The sequence below is a fragment of the Acomys russatus genome, chromosome 5, assembly GCF_903995435.1.
Source record: "Acomys russatus chromosome 5, mAcoRus1.1, whole genome shotgun sequence".
Lineage (NCBI taxonomy): Eukaryota > Metazoa > Chordata > Mammalia > Rodentia > Muridae > Acomys > Acomys russatus.
In genome coordinates this window covers 14,232,734-14,257,442 of record NC_067141.1, presented here as the reverse complement: position 1 = coordinate 14,257,442, position 24,709 = coordinate 14,232,734, and the positions used below count along the sequence as shown (strand labels likewise).

General features: G+C 41.9%; 1 protein-coding gene across 4 annotated transcripts in view; it reads right to left on the bottom strand.

Annotated features, from left to right (window-relative positions):
• The window catches only part of Edrf1 (erythroid differentiation regulatory factor 1), a 36,370-nt gene continuing 11,661 nt past the window's right edge, over nt 1-24,709 (bottom strand). For 2 of the 4 annotated variants that reach the window (XM_051145466.1, XM_051145468.1), the window contains 16 exons: nt 23,021-23,168; nt 22,839-22,947; nt 22,296-22,407; nt 21,160-21,420; nt 19,469-19,540; nt 18,993-19,143; nt 16,175-16,363; nt 15,669-15,869; nt 13,447-13,665; nt 11,496-11,719; nt 10,137-10,295; nt 9,823-9,972; nt 8,342-8,495; nt 5,336-5,451; nt 3,613-3,764; nt 1-393 (listed from right to left, as the gene is read on the bottom strand). In XM_051145466.1, the coding sequence (XP_051001423.1) occupies nt 222-393; nt 3,613-3,764; nt 5,336-5,451; nt 8,342-8,495; nt 9,823-9,972; nt 10,137-10,295; nt 11,496-11,719; nt 13,447-13,665; nt 15,669-15,869; nt 16,175-16,363; nt 18,993-19,143; nt 19,469-19,540; nt 21,160-21,420; nt 22,296-22,407; nt 22,839-22,947; nt 23,021-23,168 (2,589 nt within the window). In that variant the 3' untranslated portion in view covers nt 1-221. Of the gene's footprint in view, nt 397-3,612; nt 3,765-5,335; nt 5,452-8,341; nt 8,496-9,822; nt 9,973-10,136; nt 10,296-11,495; nt 11,720-13,446; nt 13,666-15,668; nt 15,870-16,174; nt 16,364-18,992; nt 19,144-19,468; nt 19,541-21,159; nt 21,421-22,295; nt 22,408-22,838; nt 22,948-23,020; nt 23,169-24,709 lie in introns of all 4 variants that reach the window. The other 2 variants (XM_051145467.1, XM_051145465.1) reach the window with 1 other exon arrangement.

Here is a 24,709-nt window from a genome sequence, read left to right as displayed (position 1 = left end):
AGGAAATATATTCAAGAAGCTTTCGGTTCCATTTTGGCTTTTCACCTCCACAGGAAGAAGCCAAAGCACCCCATGTCCTCTGCCTGCCGTAGGAAGTGAGTTTCCACAGTATACCTCTTTAAGTGGCATTTTCTTATATTTAATAAGACTCAGCACCAAGTGGGCAGAACAGCTCCAGACTGGGAAGGCACTGACCGACAGTCCTCCAATACAACTTTGGGTCAGGGGACAGCACTGTCACTGGGTCCACTGCTCCCAGATGCAAGCTGCTCCAGCAAACAGATGATGACTTCAATTCTCTGCAGCAGGGTTGAGTTTCTGTTTGCTGTTGCTCTCAAAAGCTGGGAGTAAATCTGCTTGTTGGTTTGGAGAACTGCATCTTCTTCAGTGTTACTGCTGGAGTTAAAAATAGACAGGTGAAGGGAATAGAGGGAGAGGCTGGAAACATCTACGGATACTCAGAGAATCAAAGAAAGACCACTGCCTTAGTGGCAGAGGCACTAGGAGGAGGCACAGTGAGCAACTACAAAAACATGGTCAAAGAATTCGTCATTGAGAAAGCAGAGTGGGAGTTGGGGCTGATAAGGGCATGGAGAGGCTGGGTGCCACTCCTCTACTCACCAGCCCACATTCCAACTGACAGCTGAGCCCTGGCTCTCACAGACTCCTGACTCATTTTCTTACAGCTTGTGCAGATCATGCCCTTTCTCAACCGACTTGTTACCCACTGAACTAAGGTTACTGTTCACAGGCTCCACATGTCAGATGGATCTTTTTCTTCTTCAGATAGTTAGCTTGTTTACCTTATCTACCATTTTAATCAGCTAAAGACTTAATGTAAGTATCTGGCTCCATGATGTTATTAATTTCTTGTCTATACTACAGGAGAGGATGATCCTCAGATTTTTTTATTTTTTATTTTTATAGCTTTTCATCTCAAATCCTAAAGCTTACAAAATGTCAACAGGCCCCACTCTGCTACAATGGTGAATGCTAAAGGATAAGAACAGCTCAAGTCTTAATCCAAAGTGGAATAAGTCCCCTGCAACCTAATAAAAAACATTTGTATTTTGTCCAACAGCACCTACACAGTTGTCAGACTATGAAGCACACTCAAGAGTCTGAAAAATGAACATTTTCAATAAGAAAATTCATCTTAATTTTCTTAGTTGTCACTATAATTACAGGGAACCTTTTCAACTATTAAGTCCATGTTCTCACTTTGCCTCAGGCTAAATAAAACAAGCAGCCAAAATAAAACAAACTCTCAAAGTTCCCTCTTAAGGTCACTTCTGACTTCCCTTTCTCTAAGGAGATAACTACCTGTTAGTCAATCACTCAAACCACTGATTTGTGAGGGGGAAAAAAAAAAATCACTGAATTAGTTTACAGGATCCCATGTATACTGCCACCTTGTGGACACCAATACATCTTAAAAACCTACCTGCACTTACAAGTTTTTAGGCAGTAACAGCCAAGAATCTATTTTCCACTGTTTGTTACTTTGCCTTTTGGTTCTTCGAAAAGATGGACACATGCACTAAACTGTAGTGAACATACTTAACACATCTTGCTGCATATTTGAGACTTTCTCCAATAAACGCTCTCCGTAGGTGAGAGAAAGTTAAACAGAAGGGAGAGTTTAAGACTGAGGTACGCGCCAGGCGTGACGGCGCATGCCTTTAATCCCAAGCACTCGGGAGGCAGAGGCAGGCGTATCGCTGTGAGTTCAAGGCCAGCCTGGTCTACAAAGCGAGTCCAGGATGGTCAAAGCTACACAGAGAAACCCTGTCTTGAAAAACCAAAGACTGAGGTATGCACAAAATAACTAAGTCTGGCTCCCTTGCTCCTCCCTTCCCAGACAGACTGAGAGAGCACAGGAGAAGATGCAGGATGCAATGTGGTTGGCAGTGCCCAGCTTGTGTGCAGCCAGTCTCTCTGAGGTGTGGTGTACAGGGACAGGGCAAGGGCACAACAGATGTTAGGAATCACCTTCCACAGACCTACCTCACCCCAAATGCAAGGCATAATCACCCTTTTCCCACCTTCTAACACTCCTGGTAGATGCTGAAACTAGGTATATTGAACCCCATACATAGTATACTTTCCCCTACACATGATAAAATTGAGCTTATAGTGGACACAATCAAGGATTAGCAAGACTCAGTATAGGTCTTAGCAACCCACAGCAAGCATTTGTTTTCTTTCTTTACTGAGAACTTTTATCTTTTTTCATTTAAGGCTGGCATATTCAAATTGTCAGCACCACTGCCCTCTTGTGACCTGGGGCCATTATGAAGCAAGACAGAGGCTACGTGAATACAGGCGACCACGACTACAACACGCTGATCACTGAGCAAGCTATTAAATGACTAACAGTGTGTGTGGTATGGATATGCTGGACAAAGGAATGATTTACATCCTGAGACAGCATGCACTTCATCAGGCTGTGCAGTATGGTGTACAACACTTATAAGTTGTTTACTTCTAGAATTTTCCACTTAATAGTTTACACTAGAGTCAACTAAAGTAAAACCTCAGAGGTGGAATTTTAGCTATGAGCCTCTATTATTTATTAGAACTTGGCTCCTTCGATATGCAGAAGGTTCTAGCAAGAAGTAATTCTCAACTGTAGCTCTGTTCAAGTTTTAAAAGTGAGCTCAACTGAACACCTGGCGGATGAAACTTCTCAGACCAAATCAGCCTCTGCTATCCTAATAAGATGTCACTTTTCATCACTCTGAACAAATAGCAGTACAGGCAAGAAATAAATCCAGCAAGCAGGGCAGAGATGATAGTGAGGAGCTGCCTCAGAGGCTCCAAATGACCACTGTTAATAAGAGGCACTAAGAGAAAACTCTGAAACCACACAAGATCAGATTGCTTAATGTCAGCAAGAAACAATTTTTGGAGTGATGGACTTTGTTGTGTCATGGTTGTGGTAGACTGAATGCTGTCACAGTTCACAACACCAAGTCACACTCACTGTGTATAAATTAAAACATAAAGCAAAATTACCTTACCTGTACCCCAAGATAACCTGGTAAGACAGACTTAACTAGTAACAATGATGTACGTAGGTGTACTTTCTTTTACTTTTATTTGCTTTTTGTGTTTTGTAATATGGGATACACACTCCTGTTGTACTTGGTACTCAATGTCAAGTTAGCGATGCCAAAGAAGGGTTCTGATGAAACTGCTACATACATCAGGAGAGGAACCTGGGAACACTCTGGCTGTGCATTTGACCGCTCTTCTCCCCTCCCTAATAGCTCAGCGTCAGAGACTCTAGCATTCTACTATCTATCTTTAAGAGTACAACTGACCCTCAGTACCCATATCATAGCCCTGAATTCACATCAAAACCATGTCTGTGTTACTACAAACAATTCCGGGGCTACTGGTCTCCCCAGTATAGTTTACCCTATGAACACACAGTAGGCATAAGAACATGACTCTTACTCAACAAAGAATAGTACTTAAAAATTTTCCATTTTCTATGTGCAACATAAAAATATACATCCTACCTGCCCTGTAAATCAACAGAATTCATGTTCTTTCCATAGGTGAAGTGTTAACAAAGAAGATACAATAAATAACTCTGTAATTTACCTCATTTTTCTTTTAGATGATGACAGTAGTTTGATGGACTGAAGGAGAAGGAATGACAGACGAGATTCAAATATACTAAGGAGTTTGATCACTTCTTCTCGATTAAGATTAGGTGAAGAATCAACAGCCGGTGTAGCTCCATCATTCTTCGGCTAAAGACAGCACAGATCACTTCACCTAAGTTGCCCTCCTCTCATGTTTCATACACAGTGATGGAAAGTAGCCGCCTCAATCCAGCAGATAATAGAACCACAAACAGAAAGCAGACCCAAACACTCTCTGACAAGATATAGGAAGCCCCCCACCCACACATAAAAGAAATGAATCCCACATGGAAATTTCATGACTGCCCAACACTGACTGGTTGTTACAGAAGCAGCATTGAAACAGGCACCACCTGTGCAGGACCCAGAGGAATGGAAAAGTCAGGGGTGGCAGGAGCACAGGGGCATACGTGGCAGAAATGTTGGACTGTGCCGGGGAGCTTGTGGAGCAAATGCTCCTGGACAGTTGGGTGGGATTGAGAGCACAGCCTTCCCTGCAAAGGCAAAGACACCTCCACCCGGAAAAACAACTTATGAGGGTTTGTAACTTGCTAAAAGGGCCCTTGGTAACTATGGCTCACTAAAGATCATTCTATATGAAAGATACATATATTAAAGCGAGTCAGTAAGTAATGCAACCATGCAAACGTAACCACTGTGCTTTGTCTGAGCCGTTTAAAGCTGTGCCTTGAGGCTCCTGTGTAGTGTGTGGCCAAGAGCTGATGAACTTAAGACATGGACACATGGAGGGTAATTGGACCACTGGGCCCCAGCTTTGTCAATGCAGCCTCTGGAGCACGCATCAGATAATTGTTATAAACTTAAGTTCCCAGGGGATGGGTAGGTGAGTGGGGTAGTTGCATGTGTGTTAAAGATTCTACAAGGCTGGCTGGCTGACTGACTGGTTAGAACTTCCACAACTGTAAAGAGCGGGAAAGCTGCAGGTTAACTCATCTTGGGCTATCTTTAGGGCCCTTCAGAGACCTTCACTGCCCACCCGTGTGTGACTTAACATTCATCCTTGTGACAATAAAGTGAACTCTTTTGGAATGCACCAACAGATCCCTAGCTTCTGCCAACCCAAAGACTAAAGATGCTATCAGAAAGCACCGGAAGCCTGCCTGTAACAGAGATGTCCCCACTTTCTTGTAACTCACCTGTATGATATTCCCACCAACGATTTATAAAGTATGACTTTCTTGCCTCTATTACTATGTGACTTCAGGAAACTGTAACACTCACCTGTGTTACCAGGCCATAATCAGCCATGTGGCTGCAGAATAAACTATCTCATTCTCTCTTATTGATGAGAGCCGTGTTTCTACATCAACGCTGGACTAGCTCTTGCAAGTGTACATTGTTACAGAAAGGCTACTTCATATCCTGGCCAATTCTGCACGTGGCCTGTTCCTTTTCCATTTCACCATGGTTAGAGAACTTTTACCAGGACAATGGTGCCATGCTACTTGGATCAGCTAATGTGGATCACAATTATAGGCCAATGAGTTTCTTTTTAACAACTTAGCCAGCCTCCAGTATTTTGTTATAGCACACAAACAGACTTTTAACCAAGTAGTAATTATTTTTATGCAATGAGGTGTATATGTACACACATTTGTAAGTATGTGCCAGATGTCTGTTACACACATTTACCATTTAGTATAGTTTTCTCCAATTACCTGGTCAGATTCCTCCATGAGATCCTTCCGGATGAGATGGAATGCATGCTCAGTTCTCACCATGATATCAAGTGCCCCAGATAATGTTTTTAACTTTCCAACATTGCTGTTCTGACCTAAAATAAACACAAATAATCATTCCTAAACTACAACCTATAAAGTCATGCAGGGTTTTTGTTACCAACTTTCAAGCACTATAAAGGCAGCTTGTGACAATCCTAGGAAGCCAAAAGCCAACTTGTTTACTAATTTTTCTTATGAAAATAATACTCAGCCTAGCCAAAGCATTATACCACAATAACACCTTTAACTTTTAATGCAGTTGTAATAATGTTCCCTTGCCTCAGCACCTGGCTCTATTTGGTGAGCACACAGTCTCTCTGGAATAGAAGCCAGTATCTAAAGTATTAGGTTACATGGGACCAATAGACCAGCACCTGTGGTTCAAAGGTCACCCCACTATTTAGTTGTGTGAAGGTGGCTGAGTCAATTTTGCCTTACCATTGGCTATCCTACTGTAAAGTACTACACTTTCTGTTCAAAGGAGGCTCACACTTGTCTAATCTCTCAGCCACTACAAGGCACCTCTACCTGTTCTCTGTTCACATTCGGTGTGTGTGTAGAGCAGCATACTGTACTGCTGGGAATAGAGGATTAAACTCCATGGAAAGGTCTGGCCACTCTCTGTGGCTCCCTATGCCATCGGTAAGTCCTTAGAATAGCATGTATGACAAAAGTGTCTCTGTCTATGTAACAGCTTGTGCCACACTGGGCAGTCCAACAGTGGGATTTCTATGCAGTCCCTGGGCTTCCAGAGAGACCATGCACCTAAATCCTAATATATACTCTGGACTCCACAGTATGGTAGAGCTTCCTGGGTGATGGCCACTGAGCAGTTACACATCCTTGCTGGGATGAGGTGGGGTCAGCACTACCTGTAGCTACATTGAGAACACACTACAAAGTTTTACTTCTGGGCACTCCTGCTCTTCCTTGGCTGATTTGATTTTGCTGTAAAAACTGAGTTCTCTGGGTCCGCCTGCAAATCATTAAATCCCACAGACAGTTTCAGAGTCCTCAAGTGTGCGGCTAGCATCAGAAGTGAAAATGGGGAAAAAAAACCCCAAAAAACAAAAACAAAAACAGTGAAAATGGGGACTTGGGAATTCTCCACCACAGCTACTTACGCTAATGATCACCTCCTTCCACTACAGTATAATCTAAAACTTTCAAAATAGCCTCCTCCCTTGAAAGATGTGAGTGTAGACATGGCATCTGGAAGGTTAGCTATTGACTACGTGAACTGCCTTGGGGGCAGGAAGCAGACAACAGAGACATAAGTAAGAAGAATGCCACGCCCTAGGGTAATCTAAGATGACGTAGTATCATTAATGTCACTGACAAATCCCACAAAGCTGGCTAACTCTTTCTCTTAAATATCTATCATTTTTCTAAGGCACTCATAGTCCTAGAATGATTTGAAACATTTTATTACATTTATTTATTGTGTGTGTGGGGGGGGTACACATGTGTCACGGCACATGTTTGGAGGTCGGATGACCATTTGTGGGTACCAGAGATGGAACTCAGGTCATCAGATTTGGTAGCAAGTACTGTTACCTGCTGAGCTATCTCACTTGCCCTTAAATGTTTTCCAAAGGGAATTAACTACACCAATCTAATTGTGTCTCCAGTGTCTCTCTCTGTGTGTAAATAAAACGTGATAATCCTTAAGAATTCAAACATGTCAGAAAACTAAAAAAAAAAAAAGTTTTAGAAATGGTAATGAATCCATTTCTAAACAGGTCCACCACATAGAATGGTCCTCTCAAGATCCCTGAATACAGGCAATAAACCTGTTGTTGTTTCTTATGTCCCTCTCAAAGCTCGGTATCTCACACAAACTAAGTCATACATATTTAAAGTACATGTTAACACTCCTAACCAGACTGCCTGAGATCACAAACAACTCAGATCCTGTCTCCCTATTTTGGAGTAGGTGTGTAGATTTTACAGGCTAAGCTTCTTTAATTCCAAAATCAGACTATCAGGCATGCTCCAAAATCCAAAGCTTAAATAAATTAAAATTTATAACATTAAAAAAATCAAGATGAGGGGGCTAGAGAGATGGCTCAGGAGTTAAGTGAGGTGTTCACTCTTCTAGATGCCCTGAGTTCAATTCCCAGCAACCACATGGTGGCTCACAACCATCTATATATACTGGGGTCTGATGCCTTCTTCTAGCATGCAAGCATACACGCAGATAGAGCGCTCATATACATAAAAACAAAACAAAAAAAACAAGATGAGCCAGTCGTGGCGGCGATAGCCCTAAATCATAGCACTTGGGGAGGCAGAAGAAGCAAACAGATCTCTGTGAGTTCGAGGCCAGCCTTGTCTACAAAGTGAGTCCAGGACAGCCAAGGCTACACAGAGAAATCATGTCTTGAGAAATAAAAATCAAGATGAAATAAAATGAGTTGCTTAACTTCAAACTGTTGTTTCTTTATGATTATAATGTATCAAAAGCTATTATCACTGCAGGCGGACAATACCAAGGAAGGGAACCCTGGAAGCACCAAGTGGTCAGAATGTTCACTTAATCTCTCCTGTGAAGATGACACACAATGACACCCTCTCACTTCCTGTCACCCTTCCCCATTTTCTCATCTACCTGAGCTCAAGCAGGTATTAGAGCTGTGTGCATTCCACACACAATGGCAGCTGCCTTGTGTCAGTCACACAGTTAGAAGGCGTGAGTAAGGACCACGGCCCCCATGCTGCTGCTTCTCCACCCCAGGCTTTTCATACTGTTTCAATCCTGAAAGTCTCTACTCACTACTCTAGGTTTTGGAAACCATTTCAACAAGTGCAGGGAAGGCTCTAACTATAGGCAAATTAACAGGAGAATGGTCTTGCTTATATCCAGGAGCCACACACACAGCTTGCCTCCTAACATGATGCTGAAAACAAGCACCACATACATAGCTAAGAGGTTAGACTTACTGGTCATCTGGAATTCAGCAAATGCCACCCTTTCTAACTGCACTCTAAGCAGTTCACAGGGAGCGTCTTTGAGAAGCTGAAAGAGCTTTGCTGCTTTGCTGTAGTGGAGATCTGCCAGCACTCTGTGCTGCTTCCTAAGGTGCTCGTCACCAACCTACAAACAAAAGTAAGGTAACAACAATAAAACACTCCCAAGGCTGGGCTTCAGTATTATTACTCAGTTCTTCTACTTGTATCACTAAATGTATTCATTTTTATTTCTTATAGTGCTATGAGTTTTAAGTTCATTAGAATCCCACTTACTACCTGCTCTGGAAATAATAAAATGAAGCAGAAGACTAGGAGCACCACGAGTGCTCATTAAGCCAGCTACACAGTGAGGTCCCAGTCAGCTACCACACAGCGAGTTCTCGGCCAGTCTGACTGACATAAAGAGTCCTTATCTCAAAATACTCATGGGAAAAAAACCCGAGTAAAACTTGCCAAAGAAATACAGGGCTCCACACATCAGTGTGGATAAGTTTCAGAGACAAAATGTTCAATAACAGGCAATGAGCCATGGTAGAGAAAAGGCAGAGTAACTCTATCAAGCTCTTAAATCAAAAACAAAATCAAACTCAGTTATAAGCACAGAGGATCTAAACATGGGAGAGCATCCTCGACAACGTTAATCTGAGAGGAACTGAGGGCAACACATCAGTAGGGAGACGCAGGGCTCTTCAGAGCACTCTTCCATTCTCTGACCTGCAGATCAGGCACACTGGGGCTGCCTTCTCATTCTCTTTAAACTGCGGCCATGCTCCACTGATATTTTCTAGATGCTTTTACATGCACTTTCCATTTCACAAAGATGGAAATACTATACTTTAAATTTTATCTTTAAAATTGTAATTATGTGTATGTGTAGAAGAAGAGTGTGTGCACTTGAGCACAGGAACCTGTGGTGGCTAGAAGCATTGGATCTGGAGTGACAGCTGGTTTTAAGCTGCTCCATGTGAGTGCTAGGAATAGTATGTGAGTTCTCTGAAAGGGCAGCAAGCACTCAGCTGCTCTCTCTCCAGCCCTGAGAATAGAGTTTTAAAATGTACACAGAACTGTTACTATATACATCCTAACTACATTTAAAACAAATATTAAGTAACATACCCAGGGGGAAAATAGATTTCTGTGCCGGGCAGTGGTGGCGCACACCTTTAATCCCAGCTCTTGGGAGGCAGAGGCAGGCGGATCTCTGTGAGTTCAAGGCCAGCCTGGCCTATAAAGTGAGTCCAGGATGGCCAAGGCTGCACAGAGAGACCCTGCCTTGAAAAACTTAGACTTCCACACTGAGACCCTATTATAGCAGTACCTGTTACAGACGGAAAAGGAAAGCACTGACATGCTAAGAAGAGGCGGCATTTAAAATACACCCAAAAGTATTAAAAGGGGAGAGGATACTTTTAAGTAAATGAAACATGGAATTTAATCTGAGATGACCGCACCTGGTTCCTCAGACAGCTGTGGTACATGGAAGCCAGCCTGTGATGGATGGTCGCAGCTCGGTACTGACAGAGGGGCTGCCGAGCAGTTGCAGAGTCAATGTCGCAGTGTTTCAGGGACTTCATCATAGCCTCGCTGACTTCTTTCTCAATCTGTCCGTATTATTTCAATAGAAAAGGGGGAGAATTAGCTTATAATCTCTCAAGAATTTTCATATTAACTACTGCTTGCCTAATTTAAAGATGATTGATGTACAATATTAAATAAAGGAACACATAGTGTTAACTTCAGTTTAAAATGCAGAAAATCTTATCACCTGCTCCTGAGCTTTTCTGGACAATGGAGCATAATCTTGCTGTAGAGTTGCCATGGTAAAGTATGTAGTGGACAATTCCCAGTTCACAGAATCCCAAACAACTGGGTGCATGTCTCTTGTCCCCAATGACCTCAGAGCTTTCAAATAGTAATCAACAGCCTGTAAAGAGGGAAAGTGTGAATTTAGGACTCTATTAAACATGTGCAAAGAACACACTGAAATGAAACATGCTTCAAACCACTTGGGCATCAATTTAATCTGGAGGAATTAACAAAAGGATAGTATCACCAAGAAGGGGACAAGAGAATCAATGTAAGTATTTTAGTAAAAAAGAAATGTATTTGAAGCAGACAGAATGCCACTCCAGGGATAGCCATTGGTACCGCTTTCTGACACAGGCTGATGCAGGAGGATGTACTCTGTTGGTTTTTCACTCTGAAGGAAAACTACTTTTTTTTTTTTAATTAATTTATTCTTGTCGTTTTTATTTTTATTTTGTGTTTTTTGAGGCAAGGTTTCTCTATGTAGCCTTGGTTGTCCTGGACTCACTTTGTAGACCAGGCAGGCCAGCCTCAAACTCACAAAAATCCGCCTGCTTCTGCCTCCCGAGTGCTGGGATTAAAGGCGTGTGCCAGCATACATGACAGAAAATTACTTTATATAGCTAGTAAACTACAAAAAAATTATTTTACTATAAAAATTAATTCTCTCACCCTCACCTTCAAATACCTGGGCTTCAGTATTCTCAAATTTCTTAACTGTTCTTCTTACCTTAAGAGTATATTCACCTCTGACCTTACCTGTCATTTGTGTTCTGATCATTTCTCCTAGACTGTGACTTGCTTCCACCTTTATTCTTTGATGTACATTTCTATTGCCCATATTGGGTGGGGCACACAGCATTCCACCTGCATCTTCTGGTGCTACCCCAGTTTCACTCTCTATGCCAGTCTTTAGTACATTGAACTCCAGGTGCATCAATACCATTACTTTTTTTTTTTAATTATTTATTTATTATGGATACAATATTCTTCCAGGGTGTATGCCTACACGCCAGAAGAGGGCACCTGATCTCGTTTTAGATAGCCACCATGTAGTTGCTGGGAATTGAACTCAGGACCTTTGGAAGGACAGCCCGTGCTCTTAACCTCTGAGCCATCTCTCCAGCCCCATCAATACCATTACTTAAGCATCTTTCCCTCAGCAGCTCCATATGCCATCCTCAGCACTAACACCTTACTGTTCCTATGAGCTTCTCCTCCTTTGCTATCACAATGTTGTAATCATTTTTAGTTTTATTTAGTGAAACAAATGATGGCAGTTAGGAGACGAGGCCTGACGTAAAGGCAACTGCCTTACCTTGCTGTAATACAAGCCCTCTTCTGGAGAGAACTCCCGTTTGAACTCATCCTCTGCACCACAGTGCGCCTGTGCACAGACCCGCATGAGTCTTCCTGTGTTGCACAGCAGAAGGGCAGCATTTGTAGCATCATCAATCGACTCAAAGTTGTGAATCCCCTTTTCAAAACAAGAAAAGCTTTTTTTCCACAATTGTTGCTCTGCAGCAGACACAGATTTGCTCACTTCACAAAGAAAGAAAGAAAACAATTGCATAAGGAGACATCAGTGTGAGCCCAATAGGGTCAACTGCAGCACTCTCTCTGATGCCTGTCACATGAGAAACACATGAGTCACTAAGGCGACTCCCACTAGCTTACAGTGTGAGTATACTTAGGGTCGGATCTTTAAAGAGATGATTAAGGTTAAATGAGGTCATTAAGAATGAGGCCCTGATCCAATACGACTCTGTTCTCTGTAGGAAGGGGGAGACACACAAAAGGTATACACAGAGAAAGGGCTCTGTGAAAACAGTCCTAAAGCCAGGAAAACAAATCAGAGAGGGGCTGGAGAGATGGCTCAGAGGTTAAGAGCACTGACTGCTCTTCCAGAGGTCCTGAGTTCAATTCCCAGCAACCACATGGTGGCTCACAACCATCTGTAATGTGATCTAATGTGTACGTGCAATAGAACACGGTACACAATAAATAAACAAACAAACAAATAAATAAGAGAGAAATCCAACTGTGATGGTGTCTTGACCTTGGACTTCCAGTACTCATAACTAGGAAGTGTAAATTCTATTATTTAAGTTACCATCAGAGGTACTTAGCACTTTCAGCAGACTAACACATTTAATCACTATCATTTAAAACCAACCAAGTAAAGACAACCGAGCAAAGCACTATAGTTTGTTTTATCCACTTCTCCATTCTGACTATACCACATGCTCTCCCACTGTCAAACTCCAAATATCCTTTAAGCACTCAAGGTCTCCCACCAACAATAAGCTATTTGGAGCATCGTTTGTATCCCCTAGGCCAAACATAGTTCACAAATTAGCAGGCAAATAGATGTGTTCAGTTTATCTGTGGCCCTGAGTTACACCTGGCCCCTTCTCTTTTCTCATAGCACCTAGTCTTCCTACTAACAGCCCCTCTAGTGGCTTCTGGTACCACCTTTATGGGGATGCTTTTCAATCTGGGTAACACCATCCCTTTACAGTTCTCAGCAGTTTATAATCAACCTTTCCACATGCATACAAAGTCCACTGGATCACAAACCAGTCCATTGTAGTCTGAGCTTACCCACTACTTCATGAACTCACACGTGGCCCCTGTGCTCTGCACACTCATCCTCCAGAGCCTTCCCTTCCTCGTATTTGCATCCAGAGACCCTTCTCAGGGACTGCCTACTCCACTGTAACATCTTTCCCAAAGTCTTTGGGACAGCTTTCCCTTCTCCTGCATTGCATGTACCTTTAGCACATTTCCAAGAGATCTGCATTTAGATCAGGTTTTCCAAGTGAAAGAGGAGCCAGTTGCACATCCAATATGGAACCTGGCACACAGCTGGCTAGCCAAGCTGTTTCTGACTTGACCAGTCAACAGTACAGAAGTCAGAATGGGAGACACTGGAAAGAATGAAGCCCAAGGGGAAATAATGTTTTCTCTAACTTTATTCCTTAAAATTCTCAGCAGAGAACCAGGCGTGGTGGCACACACCTGTTATCCCAGGCCCTGGGGAGGCAGAGGCAGGTGGATCTCTGTGAGTTCGAGGCCACCCTGGTCTACAAACTGAGTCCAGGACAGCCAGGGCTACACAGAGGAGCTCTGTCCTGAAACAAACAATTCTCAGTAGAGAACCTTACAGTTACATGCCCTCAGGTGCCAGTTCTTTGCTTCACCCACAATCAACGCACCTGATTCTGCAGGACAACAGGCATGAAGAGAGGGACTCAGGGGACACTCACCTACTCGCTCGCCCTGCAGTGCAGCAGCCTGATTCATGTAAAACACGCCGATTTCATTCCTAATATTTCCCATTCTCTTCAACACTTGTACATGGTGCTCTGGATTCTGACTCTTTAAGTCACTAAATTGCAAGATTTCATTAGCAGCCTCGTAACATTTACAACTAACTGAAAGTTGGCTTTCTAAGTCTGTAGAAAGATCTGTTGCCCACGCAAATCCTTGAAAGAAAAAAAAAAAAAAAAGGAAATATCAACACGAGCCCTTTCTCCTTAATACCTACAGTGCATGACATTTTAAGTTAAAAAGAAAGTGCAATACAGTATAAATACATCTATACAACAAAAAATTTAAATGTCACAGTAAAAATGTCTATTAATAAAATGGCATTTTCCTATAATATTCATGCTTCATTAAAAAAAGAATTTTTCTGTCTATAAATACCAAATATTTCTACCACTCAGATTTTCTCAGGCTACTTGTACAAACCAAAGGCCAAAGGTCTTTACTACAGTTATGCAGCTTTGCTTCTTGTTTTGTTCGGACTGGTGGGACCAGCTCCTGAGACAGAGCACACACCAAGCTTAAGCCACTGAAGAGGCTGCTATGTGATGCTAGACTCGGCATGGCATCACATCCAATGCCTGGGGCTATCAGTGGTACTCCTGTTGTGACACCAAATGTAAAAGTAATTTTATTCTCCTGGCTCAGCTGTCATATCTAAGGCTTAGTGCCTACACCTACTAACCTAGGTCTAGTTCTGGAAGCTTCTAGCCTCCATATTATCTAACTTAGGCTTAGAATGTTTTAGCCTTATAAGTTCACCCTTACTTGTTCTTTCTGAACTCAGGCTGGCTGGTTCAACTCAGCTGTTCTGTCTCACAGCTGACTTATTTAACCTGGCTTCTCTCTTGGCCCAGAATTACTCTGCTAGGTCTTAAACTAACTCAGCAATCTGCTCTAACTTTCTTCTCGTTTTCTGGCTCATTCAGTCTTCACCTGAGTTCTCTCTCTGCAACCCACCTCTCTATTATTGTCCTGGTAGAACTGCATCCTCTCTCTGAGAAACTGTATCCTATTCTGCCAAATATTTGCTGATTTGTTACCTTTTCTGCCACTCAATTAGAAATCACTTTCAAACATGGGTGCTTCCTTCTACAAACTAACTTTACCTTCCTTTGGGAATAAAGGCTGTACTACCATGCCCGGACCTGAGCTTTTCTTTTCTTTCTTTCTTTTTTTTTTTTTTTTTTCTTTCCCTGAGCTTTTCTTTACCTGATACTTGCTCTATACCAGGCTGGCCTTGAACCCAGATTTGTTTGCCTCCTGGATTAAAGGCATGTTTGTATTCCAGCCAGATCACATAGACCTAGAAGGTATTTGGATGTGATCTCTTGGCAGAACAACCCTGTTCTGAATCACCAATGCATAGGAGACATCACAAAATATTTTAAATGAAATCACTATGAAGGGAGAAGTAAAATCTTCAAGGATTTTCGCACTATGGCTATTAAAGTAAAAGGATCATTAAGAAAGAGAAGAAATAAAGATACTAGAAAATGATACAGCTCTCTCTTCTAGTATCCTACACTAGTTGCAATTATCCAAGAGTGACACTTACACCCCATTGCAGTGTTCACATGGCTACTCTGGGCTGAGGAGCCTGCTCCTGTGGTTAAGCCACCATCTCCCTTCAGAACAGATGATAACAGCATATGGGTAGAAGCTAACTTTCTCTTAGCTTCTTGGGCTCATTCAGAAGGTACTTAACCCACTTTCACCAAAACCCTGGCTTGCAAAGTTACCTAGATATGTATCTATAAAAATCTCACCAAGAGTGTATAAATGAAACACAACTGTATTCAAATTTAGTTAGCTTTAATTAATACTTGTAAAGTATTTGAGAATTATTTGATACAAGTACATATAATCATACTCAATTTATTTCTGTTTCTGAGGCATGGTCTCATCATGTATTCCTAGCTGTCCTGGAACTCATTATTGTACACCAGGCTGGCTTTGAACCATCATAGCGATCTGCCTGCCTGTCTCCCCTTAATGGAATTAAAGGAGTATACCACCACAGTCAGCTGTGCTCCGTTTTCAAACTTGAAAAGGAATCATGAAACAGTTAACCAAAAGTTCCTGACACATTTGGAGCATATTTAAATATTCATGAGCTGGGCAAATAACCCCACTGTGAACAAGGGCAGTGTCCGCATACCCTGGCAGCTGGATTCTCTGTGGAGACTGTGGAGGATCTCTTGGTCTTCTTTTGTTTGGTAATTAAATTCCTCAAGGTGTGCTGCTCTGTTATTTGCATTCTGGGCCAGCATGAGTTGGATGTCACCGCAGAGTGTCAGATATTGAGAAAGAAACAGCAGCACTTCAGAAAGCATGTTGGTGCAGAGGCAGCAGTAAGTATCTGTGTGGACAATGGCGAGAGGGAGAGCCCACACGGATGTCAGAACTGATACTCATGGTCAATGTGCAGAGGCTGTCACCAGCCAAAGCTCTGTGCCGGGAAAGCCACTGTCCACATCAGGTGACACAGGGCTTTGCACACTTCACACCAAGATGTTACAACACTACAATAATTAAAATACAACATACTGGAAGGTGCTGCTTTAAAATCAGATGTTTTAAGGAAGAGGAGTGAAGGTTCACTGTGACTCAAGATGTTTTCTGCCCTCTGGGGCCTTTTGGACATACTCCATTACGGTGGCTTACCGTGGCTCTGTAGAGCTAGCTTAATGTATCGCAATGCTCTTCCATACTTCTGAAGACTCATGGCAGCATCAGACAAAATGTAGTAGGCCTTTGATGACTTGAGAATTAGCTGAAGTTTCATTTTATGCTGCCAAGAACCAGGGGTCATTCCAGACTGCCCAGAACAATTGCCCTTCTGAAGGGAGCCCACTGTAACAGGGAGAAACATCACAGTTTGTCTGAATCTAAGTCTCAATTAAAAAAAAAAAAAAAGGAAAAACAAAAAGCAAACAAAAACAAAAACCCACCAGTTAAAACATTTCTGACGAGGTGCTACTGTCAAGCTGAGACTGGTAGACACTAGGCTCTTCTACTCAGGGCAGGAGAAGAAAGCTGCAGTGTTATGACACACCTGTGTGGGACTTCAGCTTCCCTGCTGTCCATCACTGCCACTTTCAACCCTCAAGTGACATCTGTCAGCTGTCTCCAATTTCTGCATCAGACTACCAAGCAACATACATCGTGAAGCCCAAATGCTAAGCTGTTTTCCACTATTTTTCCTGGCTCCCACTCCACTACCCTCCCACCAAAGCCATTTCCTACCCGTTGCCTGCAAAAACGCTTGCTCTTCCTGGTTCCCCACTGTACTTTACCATTTCCTCTATCAAGAACTCAAGATGTCAGGTGTAGTGACTCATATCTGAATACTAGCACTCAAGAGCCTATGTTTGAGGCCAGCTTGGGTTACAGAATGGCAACCCTGCCCCAATGAAACCCCAACACAAAAACCAATCTTACTGAAGTCCAGCCTTGTTACCTCTTCACTCTGTTAGATGATCATTGTTATGCCAACCATGGTACCAGACACAGAAAACAGTGACACAAAGTTAAAGGACTACCTTGCCAGCGTACAATGTACCCCAGAATCCTCTACTACACTGATATGATCAAAATGAAGAACACCCCTAGCCCATGGCTTAACTTGTCTCTCCTTTTCTGAGATCATTTCTTTATTAATGCCATACATAATTTTTGAAGGTATTTTGTTGCTATGACCTATGATGGCCTGGGTTATGCCTATGTCTATCTTCTTCTGCCATAAGCATTTTATGCATGTGAGGCACCATGAGGAAACCACAGAAGAACAATGAAGGTCTTGCTCACAGCTGCGTGTGTATCCAGAGCTGTTTCATACAGGAGAACAGAAAAAGGCTGGTGACATGGGACAGCAAAGTGGACAACATGAACCTGAACAAGACTGATACTTTTTTTTCTTGTTTTTTAAAAATGTTGTGTGCATTAGTTTTTTGTAAGGGTGCCATACAGGTGACAGGCCGTTGTGAGCTGCCACGTGGGTGGTGGGAATTGAACCTGGGTCCTGTGGAAGAGTAGCCAGTGCTCTTAGCCACTGAGCCATCTCTCACTCCCACTTTCCTTTTTCTTGAGTCTCACTCTATAGTCCAAGCTGCCACTGAACTTGTAGCAATTCTGCCTCAGCCTCCCAAGTGAGCCACCAACCAGCTTTGGAGAAGGGTTTTTAACATGGAAGAGGGACAAGAAAAGACATTTTAGACAAGAATGAAGTCCTGGTGTGGCTCTCTGTGCACGCAGAATGAGGCTTTAATACAAGAAGCATTATATAAGCACTAGAGAAAGAAATTTATCCCCTCAACCTCTGTCATTTCTACATTTGTATTACTTCAAAACACATAAACAAAAACAACAAACAAACAAACAACAACAAAAACCAACAGTAACAAACCCCGCTCCCAAAACAAACAGACTTTCAAATCACTAAAGAAAACCAAAAAAGCTGGAGCTGGGAATGATGGCTCAGAGGTTAAGAGCACTGACTACTCTTCCAAAAGACCTGAGCTCTGCTCCCAGCACCCACATGGTGGCTCACATCTGTAACTCGTTACCAAGGATCCAATGCCTTCTTCTGGCCTCTGTGGGCACTGCATGCATATGGTACACTGACATATGTATATGGAAAACACCCATAACATATAAAATTTTTTAAAGGAAAAAATTTCAAAATCCAAATAAAAACCCAAACTGGAACTGACTAACACAGTATAACCGGAAAGGGAAATACAACTTATATTAAAATAAGAAACAAGATTTTTATTTCCAAGTCCACATGATCTTGTGAGGGGTGATCTCGAAGTACCTTCTAGACATTTTAAAAGCCATTTATAGCTCATTCCACTACGGCACAATAGCAGCCATCTCCTGTAGGTGCTCATCATATGCACAGCTCTAAGCATATCACTTTCTTAGTCCTTTCCACCTTCTAGGAGCCTCTAAAGAAGCTGCTGCCAATATCTGCAGCTGGAAAAGAAAAGGCAGCTCAACTGTGTAGGGACAGATGGAGTGCTTCAGAGCCAAAATTCTTGTTGTTGGGTTTGGTTTGGTTTTGTTTTTAAAACACGGTTTCTCAGTGTAATATCCCTGGCTGTCCTGGAACTGTCTTTGTAGTCCAGGCTGGTCTCAAACTCACAGTGATCCACCTGCCTCTGCCTCCTGAGTGCTGGGATTAAAAGTGTGTGCCACCACGCCCAGCCAGAGCCAAAGTTTTAAGTGAGTAGGTTGGTTCTCAACTCTTTGCTCTTAAAATACTCCACACATTTACTAAGGGCAGCAGTTCCCTAAAACTCTGTCCGGCAGAAGGCTACAGAATCTCAAAATTATCCTTCCAGGAAAGGCTACCCTGACTTTCCACTTACATGGCTTCTTTTGTCTCAGTCCTTTCTAGTAAGTGCCTTGACAGGAGCCTTCCTGGCTGTGGGACAGCATATTACTCTACTGAAGACATTATCTGCATCAATCAACTTACTTTTGTCCAGAAACAAAGCCATCTGCTTCTCCAGCCCCTCGGGTGCACCCCTTGTAGATTCATCTTCATATTTTAAGGGGATAGGAGTGCTGGGGTCAGCTGCTGGGAGGTCACTTTCTTTCTTGATGCTGCTATCTACAGATTTTAAACCCTTTAAAAAGTAAAAAAACAAAACAAAAAACAAAACAAAAACAAAACACACACACCTTTATTCCCTTCTGAAATAGAAAAAGATCTGCTATATCCCATTCACCAGTCATCAACCAAAACTTAAGCACACAGTAGAATTTCTATCTCAGATACTCAGAACTACATGTGATCTGAAAGATCTGGGGAAAACTGATTTGGTTTTCGCTTTAGAAGAAAAAAATAAAACCACAGCAGGGCATCATTCAGAGCATTAAGACACCAACAAACATGTGCTACTTGCAAGTAAGCACAGACTGTCTATCAATGAGAAGCAAACCTAGACTTACCTCCAGCACATAGCTAAGGACGAGTCGACAGCGCTCTTCCGTGTCATGGCAAACCGGAAACGCACAACTGGGCTTCAGAGACAAACATTGACAAGTTACCAGCATGCTACCACTACAACAAAGCAGGTGGCTCTCATTGCCCAAAAATTATTACAACTCTGCAAAGTAGTAATTTAGAAAGGTGCTTTGTATTGAAGTTGGTGAGGTATCTAATACAAATGTTTTCAGCACTGTTTAAAATCTTATCTAAAAAAGACCTTATAGGATCTGTGCAGCTCAACACCCAAAGTTCTAATAATTCTATTTGATAAAAAAGAAAGTATGAAAGTAGTAATGCTTTAGATGAACGCACACCAAAGCAAACAGCCAGCTTTACTTCTGTTAGCACTGACAGCAGCACACGGTTGTAGCAACACCATCAAGTTAGCAGTAGGTTAACAAGGACCACCCATTACCCAAGGCCTCTTTCTATGATATATTTGCTTAACTAAGGACCAAAACCAGTTAATAGCCTCAAACTACTAAGTGGTATTAAATGCAAAGGCATTTCATTTTACTGATTCCTGAGAAACAGTAATCATACTAGATTTCACAGGAAAATCCACTCATATGACTCAAGATTGTCAGAGGTCAAAGTGAGTGAGTAGAGACCCAGGAGCCCACACACTAACTCCTAAGTCATTCAACATAGCTCAGGTGAAGCTAAGACATGTTCCCGTGAACACAACCAGACTCTTCTGTGTGCCTCCGACACTGGTAAAGAGTCAGAAGATCTTAACACTCCATGCCATCCTTAAATCATCCAACTGTCCTGAGTCCAGGGCTCTTTTACACTGCAATTTCCCTAGTACACAGAAGTGTAGTAATCACTCATTTAACTAGAAAAACGTGGGGCTCAAGCTGAATGTAAACTGAGATTTGATAGACAGGTAATGGCTTCTTTGTAAGCACACACTACATGTCCTAGATAGAAGCGTACACTTTTGATGAAGACAGGAAACACACAATGCAAGGCTATCAGGTACAGACAGGCTCCAAGAGAGATAAAAACAGTAAGGTTTGGCCAAAGTGGTCAGGGAAGGTCTCCTGGAGTGGGCAGCACTATTTAGTCAAGACATAGGCCTAGAAAAAGGCAGCTATGAAAAATACATAGAAGCATGTTCTAAGCAGAAGCAACAGCACAGGACCTTGGGTGACTCTGATGCTTTTCTTTATGGAAAAGAAAAGGAAGGAGTGAAAAAAAGGTCAGAAAAACCAGGCAACGATTTAGAGTAAAAGAAAGCTATGCTTTCAAAAGATACTTGGCTATATGGTTGCCATCTCAAATGTATAAATAAGTGTATTTCAGTCAAGGAGCAGCCAGATGTCTTATGGCTGACTTGTATCTAAACATAGGAAGGCAGTGCATAGGAAAGTCCACTGTTACCAACCAAGACACAGACCTAAGAGGATGAAGCTGTTTCGGTCTACCTGGCCCCAACCACGGCAGACGAAGACCACAGAAACAAGCACTGGTAACACACGGATGCCTGGTCAGCACATCTGTTCACCATGGCTTTACATAATGTGGGCTGGTTACACCAGAGAATTTTACTTCACTGTGTGGTTTCTAAAGTCGAGTTCTAGAACTCACAAATAATGACGCCAAGTTTTGAAGGCTAACAACATAAATACAAATAAAGCATGCTTACTCTGATTTGATGAATTGACTTGTATTTTTCTGGTACAGACAGTTCTCCAACAGACTTAATTATCGCCACTGCCTTGTTATCATCTGCTGGGTCACAGCTGGTGCTGTAGGAGCCATTTTCATCACTATCAGGCATCTCCTCTTCCTCCTCACTGTAGCTTTCATCAGAATTCTCATTTAAAGGGGAGTCTGAATTTTCTTCCTTCTTAGGCTCATCCAACTGGAAAAGCTCTGAAAGCATGTAGTTGGCTGAAGCAATAATCTTATCAAAAAAAAAAAAAAGAAGGAAAAAAAAAAAAAGGAAAAAAGAAAGAAAAAGAATTACATGTAAAGACAGAAGCTGCCTCACCACACTGAAAAAGTCTTAGGGGGAAGTCTAAAGCTAAGTTGTTTCCACCACAGATACCACACAAAGAACAATTCCCAATGAAAGCTACAAATATCCTGGGTGTGCTCTGCTTTCTTTCCTTCTAGAAATTACGTGTACTCTGAGCCCTTCTCCTATTCCACTGGAGACAAGCTTTCATGTGCAAAGTGTCATAAGTAAAGTACTAACACAATCCATCTCGTCCCAAGGGACTGTCTCTCTATAAACTGTGACTATTAATCTTTAATAGGCAACTAACAATTACTATATAACCTATGGCTATAAGGGAGAAACTAAAGATAAACAAGAGGAGAAAAGCTAAGTATAGAATGCAGGCCTCCCTTACTGACAAATCTTGTTTCTATAATAAACCCTTTAAAAGCCCTAACTGTGAGAAAGCAAAGGAAAAATGCATACTCTTCTAAGATTACATGAGTGCTCATCACTAAACAGAGCTGTCCAAAGAGTGTTAACAGAGCCACACATGGAATTTTAAATTTTTAGTGGTCATGAGGAGGTGAAATCTAGTGAACAATTTAATACATTTAATTACACATCTACCAAATATTCAACACACAAGTTTCTATTTTAAAATTCCGTGAATATTTTATACTGGCAGATGCCTCAATTCAGATTCCACACATCCATAGTGTTTAGCTACATGCAGTTAGAGGGACCTAGGATGGAGAAAGGGTCTGACCAGGTGCCACTGCAATAATGCTCTACCAGTACGCCAGGACTGGCTCACTCATTAGACATGGCAATCTTACTTGAGGATGTCTGCTTTTGTCCAGCAACTTAACACAGTTGAGAAGCAATGTTCTTATAGTCCCGTAGTGTTTCTTGTTTTGATTTTTCTTCATCATCATGTTACAAGCAACCCTGAAAGAAAAGCATGTTAAGTTTTATTATCCACGTAGCTTCCCCTGCAGGATGCAACAGAGGTTCATCTTGTATCCTTGAAATGGAATAACTGACACAAAGATGCACCCAATGCTGCCTAGCTTAACCGCCTGCCACCACTAAGCTTTCATAGCAAAGCTGAATACGATTTAGTATAATGTGTCAGTGTGTACTTCTCTGTCCCACATACTACCCAACAAGCCAGCCCCACCCTAAGATGTATTTTGTCACTATGGGAACCTTTAAAGTATTTAAAAGCTTTAACTTAGTGGGACTTCTTCCTTATCTTAAACTTCTGTTTTTGGAAAGGGTCTTGCTAAGTGGCCCAGGTGGGCCTGGAACAGGTGATGCTTCTCCCTCAGCTTTCCAAGTGCCACCAAGTTGTGCTGATGCCTGAGTTGAGCACTCACTTGTATAAGAGGATGGCCACTGGCATTGTGAACGGGTTCTGGTACTTGTCTTCAGTTTCTTCACAGAGAGTTGTGAGGTCGTAGAGCTTCACAATATCACTGCCACTTGCTGAAAAGAGAAACACTCCACCTCATGCCAGCCCTCACCCAAACCACTACTGTCCACACAAGAATTCACTTACCTTTAAAGAGCCAGTATGTATGCCCTTCTTTGGTACAATTAGATTTTAGAAATGATAAGATATTTTGTGCAATGTCTTTTATAACTTTAGTAGAAAAATTAGAGTTTTCCAAATTGGGGATTTCTTCTGTCTTTATCATTTCATATTTCTGTAAAACATAATGAATGCAGCTTAGAAGACCTTAAGGCATTAGCTACTTATTGTTAAAAACCAAATAGGCAAGTCCTAAGTAGAAACGTACATAGCATACAGTTTAAACCAATGTTTTTCTTTTTTATTTAAATGGAATTTATATTTTATTAAAAAGATAGTGGGGTATACTAAAAATACATTATATTTCCATGAAATGGCTTATGTAACCTGCAAATTAAAAAAATAAAGAAAAAAATCTGGGTGCTGTGGCTTACATTTTTATTTTATGAATTTTTAAATATAATTTTAATTTTTTATATACACATTTATATCATTATACATATATAAACTACACACAGCATGAAGAACTAAATAAAATCAGGTATTATATTAATGTTACATTTATAGTGTTTTGGCTATTTGTATTTGGCAACCTTGAAAAAAATAATCTTTCCTATCTTGGTGCGTCTAAAATTCTGAATGTAAATCAAAACCCGATGTTTTTCAATCTTTTCCTGTTTCAAATGGCAAAAGGGGCTGAGGGTCTACCCTTGCTCACAGAAGGTCACTAGTGTTATTCTCTGTGAGTGACCCTTTATCTACAGACTCAGGAGAGGCCCCGCTTCATGTCTCTCCTACCTCAGCAGACAGAACATGCACTCTTCACCACCTGATATTTACAACCAGGAAGATAAATGAAGGCAGACTTTACCTGCCAAGCTTGCGTGCGCGTGCACGCATGCACACTCACTCACTCACTCACTCTTCTGGCCCCTTCCTTTCTCCAGACATAAGTGTCGTTGGGTCAAGGGTACACCATCACTCCAGATGTTTTCCCTGGACCTGGAAAGTTTTCCTTTGCAGGGATGAACCACAGTGGGCAGAATTGGCAGCAGAGAAAAGGTTGTATGGACACCACTACTTCTATATATATTATGGGCTTTCCTGCATTGCTGGGGATAATGCTGAAAGCCTCACACCTTAAGCAAGTACTCTGCTATTCCAAGCTAAAACCCAGCTAACTACTACTACCTTTAAAGTACCTCCATGTTTTCCTAGTTTGTGTTTGTGCAAACTGCCCTAAACATCTCTTAGCCTATTTTCTAATGTACATATAAGATTAGGCATTCCTAACATCAAACAAGGTTGTGCCTTACACTTCTATGTTCATCTGTAGTCCTCAGCATGGCCATCTCCTTTTCCAGCATTTCGCACTGTGCTATCCCCTCCATTTTAGGTCTGTGTAGGAACTGCAATGTGTGACTTAATAGTGTCCTTGACGAGGAAACCTACCAGCAACCATCCAGATCAAATGACAGACAACTCCTTCTCTAGCCCCAGCACCCCTAGCAACTGCTCCTTGAGAATACTCATTAGGCACTTTTATCCTTTCCTCAGTATGAAACAAATCAATGTCCCCATCTCCACAAACTGTAACACTGTCCTAGTCCTGGGATCCCCCCACTCTCCCTCCAGTCCCATCATTAATACTTCCCCCTTTCTGCCCTCCATCTGCCATGAACACCTAACTACAGTTCTCAAGTAAGGCTACAAATT